This window comes from Peromyscus leucopus, chromosome 8b (genome assembly GCF_004664715.2).
Source record: "Peromyscus leucopus breed LL Stock chromosome 8b, UCI_PerLeu_2.1, whole genome shotgun sequence".
NCBI classification, from domain to species: domain Eukaryota; kingdom Metazoa; phylum Chordata; class Mammalia; order Rodentia; family Cricetidae; genus Peromyscus; species Peromyscus leucopus.
In genome coordinates, this window is record NC_051086.1 from 54,572,938 (window position 1) to 54,584,159 (window position 11,222).

General features: G+C 41.6%; 1 protein-coding gene across 1 annotated transcript in view; it reads left to right on the forward strand.

The window, feature by feature from the left end:
• The window catches only part of LOC114689232 (NACHT, LRR and PYD domains-containing protein 1a-like), an 85,519-nt gene extending 76,322 nt beyond the window's left edge, over positions 1 to 9,197 (forward strand). Inside the window, exons 23-26 of the mRNA XM_037201054.1 lie at positions 313 to 438; positions 1,461 to 1,602; positions 8,004 to 8,048; positions 8,473 to 9,197. Of these exons, the coding sequence (XP_037056949.1) occupies positions 313 to 438; positions 1,461 to 1,602; positions 8,004 to 8,048; positions 8,473 to 8,765 (606 nt within the window). The 3' untranslated portion in view covers positions 8,766 to 9,197. The remainder of the gene's footprint in view (positions 1 to 312; positions 439 to 1,460; positions 1,603 to 8,003; positions 8,049 to 8,472) is intronic.
• The last annotated feature ends 2,025 nt before the right edge of the window (positions 9,198 to 11,222 follow it).

The window sequence follows — 11,222 nt, forward strand, 5'->3', positions numbered from 1 at the left end:
CCCCCAAATGTCTTTGATGTCCATTTACTAGTCCCTAAACATCCTTCTATAGCCTCTTTCCACCCATCAGAAAGATGGGAATTCTCTATGCACAACTTGTAGCCAGTTCCTTTCTTCTGTGGCAGTAACCCTGTTCCCACAAAGAATGTGGCCATGGCCAATAAGTCAACAATCTGTGTTGCAGACATAGGAAGACCAGGAGGTGTCACCATCCAATCCCACAAAAATATATTAAATGATCATCTCACCTTATTCAGACCCAATGTTGTGGCTCAGAAATCCAGATAAATTGCTGTCTGCTATGTTCCCTAGGCCATTGATGATGAAGAAATGAAATTCCAATTTGCTCGAATAAACAAGCCACCCCCAGTAGAATCTCTTTATATTGGTTCCCGCTACATCATATCTGGTTCCAGGAACCTGGAAATCTTCCCAAAGGTGAGCATCCACGCATTTGCTACTCTTCAGGGTCAGATGCCAGGCTTGGGAAGCTATGGGGCAGGTTACAAGGCTTTGCATCAAATTGATTGGGGAGAAAACAATTGAGATTTGGGATGAGCAAGAATACATCCAAGTTAGGTGGGAAGCATTTTATGAGACCACACAGGAATGTAGAATGAGACTGGAGAACTGGGGAATTAGGTTCAATATGGCACAAAGCAGAGTCTATCTAAGGATGTCTTAGAGAACAAGTGAACAGGACTTTCCAGATGAGCTCTCACTCATCTATGATGTTTAGTGTTGGAATCTGAAATGTGTCCTATAGATATACATATTTAAACACTTGGTCCTCAGCTAGTAGTAGTGTTTTGAGAGTTTGTGGAAACAAATATGTAAGGTCTGGCCATTAAAGGCATGTCTTTAGTGTCAGGCCTTGAGGATTATATCCATGCCTTGCTCCCCACCTCAGGGAACTATTTGCTTATCATCTGGGATATAATGAGCCCCGACACTATCTCCTGCCACCAAGAATGGAGCTCCAGCTTATATGAATTTCCCACCATGAAACTAAACAACAAAAACACTTTCTTTTTTTTTTTTTTTTTTTTTTTTTTTTTGGTTTTTCGAGACAGGGTTTCTCTGTGTAGCTTTGCGCCTTTCCTGGCACTCACTTGGTAGCCCAGGCTGGCCTCGAACTCACAGAGATCCGCCTGCCTCTGCCTCCCGAGTGCTGGGATTAAAGGCATGCGCCACCACCGCCCGGCCATAAACACTTTCTTAAGCTGCTCCTTATGAGGTTTTTGTCAGAGTGATGAGAAAAGAAATAGCATGATGGGATCCAAGCTGGGTCCTTAACCTTTCAAATAAAGATGTGTATTCAAAGGCTGTGGGTTACCTCAATTCAAAAGATAACCAGTGTCTAATGTAGTGTGCAAGATCAAGAAAGTATGGGGGTGAGGACAGCCTTCCTTCACAGGATGAGTAGTTCATTCTCACACAGTAATTTTTTCTGTCTTCAGGAACTAGAGCTGTGCTACAGAAGCCCCGGGGAATTGCAGCTCTTCTCTGAGATCTATGTTGATCACATGGTTTCAGGGATTACGCTCCATATCAAAGACAAGAAGCACAAGAATATCATATGGAAAGCCTTGCTGAAACCAGGTAAAATTAGTTTAAGTCCAGATATCCAAAAGGCAGAATAAAGGCAATGAGTGGGAAGAGGTATATTGTCATTAATTCTCAGTGTTTTGAAATAGTCAGATTAGTTATGTGGCTTTTGCTAAATCCAAAACAGATTGTCTGACCATGGTTTAAACTATGATGCTGTGTTAGTCAGCTGTTCCCAATTGTGACAAAATATATAGAAAAAAATGACTTAAGAATAAAGGTTTGAGGCCGGGCGGTGGTGGCGTACGCCTTTAATCCCAGCACTCGGGAGGCAGAGGCAGGCAGATCTCTGTGAGTTCGAGGCCAGCCTGGACTACCAAGTGAGTTCCAGGAAAGGCGCAAAGCTACACAGAGAAACCCTGTCTCGAAAAACCAAAAAAAATAAAAATAAAAATAAAAAATAAAAAAAGAATAAAGGTTTGTATTGATTCATGTTCTTAGAACCAAGTTTCAGTCCATGGTCAGCTGCCTCATTTCTTTGAGCATGATGTGAGACAGGATATCATGGATGGGGAGCTTGCGAGAGAGGAGACTGTTCACCTGGTAATTATGAATCAATGAGATAGGAGAGAGCAGGAGTTATAGAGAGAGCAAGGGAGGAGAAGAAGAGGAAGAGGGGAAGAAAAGGAGAGATCAGGAGAGAAGAGGAGAGGAGAGATCAGGAGAGAAGAAGAGAGGAGAGATCAGGAGAGAAGAAGAGAGGAGAGGAGAGGAGAGGAGAGGAGAGGAGAGGAGAGGAGAGGAGAGGAGAGGAGAGGAGAGGAGAGGAGGAGAGGGAGAGGAGAGGAGAGGAGAGGGAGAGGAGAGGAGGAGAGGGAGAGGAGAGGAGAGGAGGGGAGGGGAGGGGAGGGGAGGGGAGGGGAGAGGAGAGGAGAGGAGAGGAGAGGAGGAATGAAGTCCATGCAAGATGTTCTCTTCCAGGACATGCCTCCAGTGACCTACTTCTTCCAAGGTATACTCTTATAGTTTCTGTTCTCAGTACTCACACAATTATGAGTGCATTAGAGTATGATGTCACCCATAAATTCACAGCGCTCATGACCTTTGAATACTGCTGCAAGACTAATCCTTCAACACATGATCATTATAATGGAACACATCATATCCAAATTGCCACATACTGTAAGACCCATTTTCTCAATCTTGTATCCTGATTTCTACCCCCATTGCTGCCCTTGAATTGACAGATTTTGAGATGCACAAAGCATCTAACTCCAGTTCACATAATAACTCAACTTTAAAATGAAGGAATTTTGCCAACATGAGGTACTCAATCTCAAATCCATACATAATTCTTAAATAAATTTTGTTTTGATAATTTTATACATAGATACAATACATTCTAGTAACTCCACCCTAAACACATCTTTTTATCTCCCTCCTACTCCTGGCATCCCCTCTTGTTTAATACAAATCCTTCTCACATTCATAAAGTTTTGATTTATGTCTCACAGAGTTTAACTAGGACCACCTGTGTGTTCATGGGTTTTACACTAACAGCAATACCTAGAGTGCTAACCAGCAGGCATACATATAGAATGTACACCTCCCTTATCCCTATAATCTATCATTTGCTAATAGTTTAGCAGTAAGTCGTTTTTGTCCCCGTGAGCTGCTTCCCCATGTCTAGTTGACCGATGGAAAAACTCTACTTGTATGGGTCTATAGACTGTAGGTGCAGGTGCTATGAGTTCATGATGGCCATCCATGGTCATGCCATCTTTAAAAGAGAGCACTTCACAGCCCTTATCCATATCTTCTGTTGCTACATTATTTCCACTTCCTCATCCAGAATGTTCCTAGAGTCTCAAGGGTGTAGTATAAATATCTACTTATAGGGATGAGCACTCAACCATCCCTTATTCTCAATATCTGCACAGCTGTAGGTATCTGCATTCATCTACATTCATAGCAAAGAGAGTCATTTCTGAGGAAGGCTGAAGGTAGCCTTTATCTAAAGTATAAACATTGATATTTAAAAGGGCATTCATACTACATCCATTTAGCTAAGCAGCCATAGTAGCTTCTCTCGAGGGACTAAGACCTCTACAGGTACGGGTTTGCTTGTTTCACTAACTTTATAGTACTATGGGTGGATTCTGTCTTGTGGACTGGGCCTGAAATGTAATAAGTGAGCACTGGTTGCTCCCATCACAGTTGTGCCACGATTGCAGCAGTGGGACCATCTTGACTGGCAGGATGGCTGTTGATGCCTTTTCTTCCTCAGCAGACTGAATAACACCAAATAGCATCAAAAGAAGCTTCCAACTCAGTTCCAGCTTGAATTCTCTATATCGCATATCCAAGATGTGTGGTGTCTTCAGCAATAAGGTCTTATCGATTAGTTTTCATGGGGAGCCAGGAAGAATGACATGCACCTGTATTTTTTTGGGGACATCCAGGGCCTCCCTGTCCAACAACTCCTATGGAGGTATCTCACACCTAGAACTGTGTTTTTGTTTTGAAATACACTACTCCTAGGACTTCCCATTTCAAGCCTAATAGGGTGTCCTTTTTTTATTTAAATTTTGTTCATTTTATATACCAACTACTGTTCCCCTTTCTCCAGCTCCCCCACACACACACACCTTCTCCTCACCCCACCCTTCATCCACTCTTCATAGGGAGTAAGGCCTTTCTTGGGGAATCAACATAGTTTGGCATACCACGTTGAGGCAGGACCAAGCCCCTACCCCCTGCATTAAGGCTGAGGAAGGCATCCTACCATACACAGGGAATGAGCTCTAAAGAGCCAGTTCATATATCTGGGATAAGTCTTGATCATCCCACTGCCAGAGGTGCTCCCACCAACAGATTAAGCCACACAACTGTCAGCCACATTCAGAGGGCCTAGTATAGTCCCATGCAGGCTCCCCAGCTGTCAGTCCAGAGTCTGTGAGCTGGTAGGGTGTCTTGCATTTGAACTCTTTTGTGATTTTTATATTGGGTTACTAAATAATAAGTTTCATTGTGACTTTTAAATACTGTCTTCATTTTCAGTAACCCATCCCACTCACCCCCTTATCTCCTCCATCCCCACCCCTCTTGCCATTTGAATATTTCTGTACCCAGTATTCCTCTCTACCCTCATTTTACCAGTACACTACTGTCCTCCTTTCCTCCCTAAGCCCCTGCCCATTTCTCATTTTCTGGTTTTCAGGGGTACACCAAGTTAAACCCACAGAACTAAAGACTCCAGGGTATAAACTACATTTGAGAGATGTGGTGTTTTTCTTTCTGGGCCTGACTGATCTTCCTCTGTATTTTTCCTATTGTATATACTTACCTTTCATAATTCCATTTTGTCACACCTGAATAAACTTCCATGGTATATATATGGAAAACATTCGTTATTTAATTAACTGTTGATGGACATCTAGGCTAATTGTGTTTCTTAGCTATTGTGAACAGAACTTCCATAAACATGGTTGTGCAAATGTCTCCAGAGTAGAATATATATTCCTTTGAATATATTACCAGGAGTGGTAAGGCTGGGTTATATGGTAGTTCTTTTTGTATAGGTAGTTTTTGCTTTGTTTTGTTGTTGGCTTTTTTGTTGTTGTTTTTTGTTTGTTTGTTTGTTTTGGTTTTTCAAGACAGGGTTTCTCTGTGTAGTTTTGGTGCCTGTCCTGGATCTCACTCTATAGACCAGGCTGGCCTTGAACTCACAGAGATATGCCTGGCTCTGCCTCCCAAGTGCTGGGATTAAACCCGGCTATTTCTAGTTCTTAAGAAGTCTCCAGATTGGATTCTACAGTGACTGGACTAGTTTAAACTCTAACATGCTAGTGTATAAGTGTTTCTCTGTCCTCACATACACACCAGCATTATGTATCATTTGTTTTTTTCTGTTTGTTGTTTGTTTGTTTGTTTGTTTGAGACAGAGTTTCCTGTGAGTAACCCTGGCTGTCCTGAAACTCTCTCTGTAGACTAGGCTGACCTCAAACTCACAGAGATCCGCGTGCCTCTACCTCCTAAATGCTGGGATTAAAGGACGATACCACCACCGCCTGGCATTCATTAACATTTGTATCTTTGATATTGAACATTCTCAAGGGATAAGATGGAATCATAAGTGATTTAAACTTGCATTTCTCTAATAGCTAAGTGTTTACTAGCCATGTGTATTTCTTCCTTTGAGAATTCTGTTACTAATATGGCCAATCTTAGAACTAGGTTATTTTCTTGTTATTTAGGTTTTTCAGTTCCATGGGTATTCTAGTTACTAATCTTCTGTCAGATGTTAGCTGGGAAATCATTTCTCACACTCTTGGCTGCATCTTCACTCAACTGAATCTTTGTTATATAGAACTTTTTAAGTGACCTGAAATCTAATGTATCAATTATTGGATTTGTTTCCTGTGCTGTTAAAGTCTCCATACTTATGCCATCATGTTGATATGTTCTCTAATTTCTCCCTACTTTCACTCTGCCAGTTTCAGGGTAGTGGGTCTCACACTGAGTTCTTGGGTCATTTGGAGTTGACTTTTTAAAGTTAAGACATAAAGCATCTAGTTCAATCCTTCCATATGTTGCCATGTAGGTTTTTCAGTATCATTTGTTGAATAGACTATCTTTTCTCCAAAGAGTATTTTAGGTTCTTTGTGAAAGGCCAGCTAGTAGTTTTGTGGATTTTATCTAGGTCTTCCATTCTATTCCATTGATCTGTACATCTTTTTGCTCTGGCTGTAGTATTAGCTTGAAATCAGATGTGATAAATCTTTCCACAAAATTGTTTTTGTTCAGAATTACCTTAGACATCTGTGTCTCTTGTGATTTCAAGTGTATTTCAGTATTTTTCCACTCTATTTGTGAAGAATGTCACTGTCATCTTAATTGGAGCTCCATTGAGTATGTAGCATGCTTTTAGCAGTGTGACTTTTCCACATATTTATTCTTCCACACAACAAATATGGCTGGGTGTCTTTGCATCTTCTAAGGCCTTCTTTGATTTCTTTCTTTGATGTATATTTTTAAATTTTCCTTACAGAGTCCTTTCATTTCCGTGGTTAGGCTTTTCTGTCCAAAATTGCGGGCAATATTTATTTATTTGGCTATTGTAAACTCATCCATATTTTCACACTAATATGGACAAGAGAAAACTAAGTAAGGAAACTTCTTGATTGAAGTAACAATACAGTCTTAGTCTAGAGCCCAAAATGCCAAAACCAAACTCTTCTAATCAGTATCTCTGGGGAAGCCCAGCCCTTGACAGCTGTCAAACTGTGGTTCCTGCTCCTGAGCTGCTACAAACTGGCTTCACATGTGGTCAAAGAATAGGCTTTGCTCAGCCTTGACCTGAGTGACCCATAGGTGGAGAACTGACCAGCCCCAGCATCAGGCCAGGGTTTGAATCTCACTTCAGCACTTACTCTGCAGATGATCTTAGAAAATGACTTAACTCATTTGAATCTGACCTTCTTCACCTGTAAACTGGAGATCAGAATTAGTTACTGGTAGGGTGATTGGAAAGGTTAAACACTGTTTATACCCATCTCACAATGTGATCCTTAGCTGAAAGGAGCAATGTTGCTATTTTTCTTTATATGAAGCCAACCTCTAGTAAATGTTAATTTTTTTTTTGGTTGGGACAGATTAAGAACTATTCCCTTCCATGTGGAAAAGGATTCAGTTACTAAAAGATTGTAATCATGGTCCTCTTGTGTCCTCAATCTTAAATTTTTGTTTTTTTATATTCATGATCACTCATTGTATTCATTAATAGGTCCAGTTTACCTATAAGTCAGGATACATCAAGATGGTCCAGCCAGCATGGAGTATAAGGAATGTCAATTTTCCTTCATACAAATGGAAGCAGGGCTTCCAACACCACAAATTCTGTCCTTTGGATGACTTCACTAACCTGTTAGAGCAGAGTGAATACCGAGTCTTCTCAAACCCTTGGGGCTTATTCGTGAGCTTAAATGCATTAACCCCCCTCACTTGTTGCTAAAATCAACTCACTGTTCCCATGTGTTCAGTCTTGCTTCATATTGGTTCAGACATCAAACCAAGAACACACTTTTGTGGCATGTGAGTGTACAAGGTCAAACAAGGACAAGAAAGTAGCTTTCTACCCTAAACTAAATGTCAAATGATTTAAGCCAGGAATGGACTTGGTTAGTTCACCATAAAGAATTCAGTCTAGGATAAAATTGAGACTGTGGTTATGTGGGTGAAATGTTTATTACACATTCACATATCTTCTCCCTCAATGATGATAGGCTTGGTGCCTAGATTCCCTGTGTGAGTAAGGCAATGTTCACCTTCCAGATTATATCAGAATTCCTGTAGTCCATTCTCAAAATCCCTGGCATGTGTGGGAGTTTCACAGAGAGCACTGTCTGAGGGTGACAGGCATCATTTACAGATGCATCATCTCTCCTTTCTTCCAGGGGACCTCAGGCCTGCACGGCCCATGACTGATGAAGCCAACAAAGGTCAGTAACAGGTATTAGAAGCCAGAGGAGCCAATAGTACTCTGCTGGTAGATCATGTGACCCTTGAGAGAAGGACAGTGAGCAAGAGGGAGCCTCACTTTGCAAACCTCACCAGGACAGGTAGGAGAGGTGCATGCCCAGGGCGGAGTTCACTCATGCCCCTTGCTACTTCCCATGTTGACAATAACTCCACCTACTCCCAACCTGAACACCCCAGGATGAACCCCTCCTCCTGGTTAGACAGAGTGTCACACTAATAACTGGCTTTGGAAGGTGCAGATATTTTTTCAAATGACCTTCCAGAGAAAGAAGGGATCCAGGGGGGCAAATGAGGTAGGTGAAAAGAACAAGAAGTGGGCAGTCAGCGGGAGAGCCCATGGAGGAGCCTTTCTTCTCTCAGTACCAGTCTCATCTTCACCCCTAGATGCTGCTACCTTGCTGCATTTCCTGGACCAGCATCGGGAGCAGCTGGTGGCCCGAGTGACATCAGTAGACCCTGTCTTGGACAAGCTGCATGGTGCTGTTCTGAGTGAAGAGGAGTATGAGGCAGTGCGGGCTGAAGCCACCAACCAAGGCAAGATGAGGAAGCTCTTCATCCTCAGTCGGTCCTGGACCAGGGCCTACAAAGATCGAGTCTACCGAGCTCTGAAGGAGACCCATCCTCACCTGATAGTGGAACTCCTTGAGAAGTCAAGTGGCATTTCTGTGGGATCTTGACATCTTAGTGTTTGAGGCATGAGCACTTTCTTTTGAGTGCTGGCTCTACCTGACTTTCCTTTGACCCTCAGATTCTCTGTCTATAAACCAGTGGACATCTGAGTTGCATTTCTGATGATACTGTTTCCAGGACACCTCTTGAGGACCCAGATGTTCCCCTCTTGGCCTTCCCCAGCCAGATGTTCATGTGGGATGAACTTCCAGTAGAGACAAGAAGTCTATTCAGGCCTTGTCCAGCCTGCTCTTATGGCAAGAGTGGCCCGGCTTGTGCCCACCTGACCCACCATGATACAAGCAACTAGGAAGCATGGGAATGGAGACAGTGAGATGGTACTTTTCCCTGAAAAGTGAATGTCTTATGAATAGAAAAGGAAGGAGGTTTCTCAAACATTTCCCACCTCTTTTTCCCAAATAATTTTTATATAACTCTGGTTATATAGATATATAAGTATATAAATAAAACATTTTTACTGAAAGTAAATCTTAAAGAAATTTATTTTATACAACTCTTTGTTGAAATATAATTTTACCATTTGTTAAAGATGAAAGCAAATTTGCAATTAATTTGGTTAATTAAATTGATGTATTTGTTTATTCTTGCATAAGAAATTAAATATCTATTGAATGTTTGATGCTATAAGACATAGGAAAACTTTGGTGTTGATCAGAGTTGGTGGATATTTTGCATTTGTTGTGATTTACACAGATGTGCAGTGCATATTCCAGAAGCTGGTGGAAATTATGTCCTAACCCCAAGCCAAAATTAACTTAGCATCTCTTCATGAAACTCAAGTCAGCAACTCAAAACACAATTTTTAAAACTAAATGTACTCACATAATATAATGCATATACTTACATGCTAAAAAATGAAAATAGGAAAATAATTAAATCTTTATATTCCACAATGAAGCTATCATGCTTCTAAAAGAGCAGAAAATCTTATATGTACTGGGAAAAGGCTGTAATCACAGCAAACAATAGCCTAGACTCTAAACCAAGGTGTTTCAGAAATATTTGTTGTGATTGTGTATTGTGCTGGCTAATGCCATGCAAAGTACTCGTACTGTGTGCTCAGAACCACAGGTGCACAGAAGTCGCAAGATACAAATCATATGAAACCCCTGAGATTCAGTGTACATTGTGAATTAATCCTGGCCATTGCACAAAACCTTTTCTTCTTGGCAAAATTTTGCAATCCACACTTTTACTTCCATCATCCCATATGGAGGGTAGGAATCACAGTTTAAGAAACTGATGTACAATAATAGAATGGGTGACTGAACAGAAGGCTCAGTGGTTCAGAGCCCTTGCTGCTATTGCAGAGGATCAGAGTTCTACTCCCAGCACCCAGAACAGATATCAAAATCCCCCTGGGTACCTGCCCCGAGGAGATTTCTTCCCAGACTCCTGGGGAAGATGCTACAAGCATCTTGACTGTATGACTGTTTTCACACACAACTGGGGGATGTTATCCAAATACCCCAAATGTATAGGGGAAGTTGTTCCCAATAAATGATCAGTCATACAATGTTAGAAATACTTGGGAAAAGAATCAATTGGGAAGGCTACAATAGCACACAAGAAATTCCCTGAAGGACGGATAATACATTCAACAGCCAATATCACCAAGACTCCTTGTGTTTTGGCTTCAACCTCCACCAGAGACTTTGGCTCCAGTGGGTCAACTTTGTCAATGCCAGCTGAGTTCCTACATCATATTTCTATGGCTCACAACAAACAGACAGCTCACAACTAATGCCATGTAACACCAACTCCATGGGATCCAACGCACCATTTTGGACTTCATGGGCACCCACACATGGGTGCACATTAAAACACACACACACACACACACACACACAATAATTTTTTAAATTTTTAAAAGAATAATAATTCACATTCCTCTCTACTACTCACCCATCTCCAAGAATTATCTATCTCATCAAAATCCACAGTGTCACTTGAGGCTTAAAAGGCTGTGTGCTTGTCCCCAGGGTATCCCTGACAATTTCTTTCCTCAGGTCACCTGTCTTCCCTTCTGGATCAAGCTTCTGTGCCTCTCTCTGCCAGACTGTGACCAGAGCTGTTAGCCTGGCTTCTCAGTGCCTCCCATCTTCTCCTCTGGACTCTGCAGGTGGGCTGCCTCTGCCTGTGGGAATCTCTGAAGCTCTCCCTCTCTCTCTGTCACTTGGAACACAGTATTTTCCTTATTCTAACTCCTGCACTTCACTGGCCACAGGTAGGCAGCTTTCCCCCAACCTTCTTACACACAGTTCTCTCTAGTTTCATTTGACAAGAGATAATTACAAGTTTTGACCTCCCTTTCTGCCATGTTGACTTAATTGGGAGTTTAGAAATAACTTAGAAACCAAACAAATTGGATAATTATAGGAGAAATCAAGGTTCTTAAATGTGCATAACCAATGTAACACACTGGGGTTATTTGTAAATAAGAG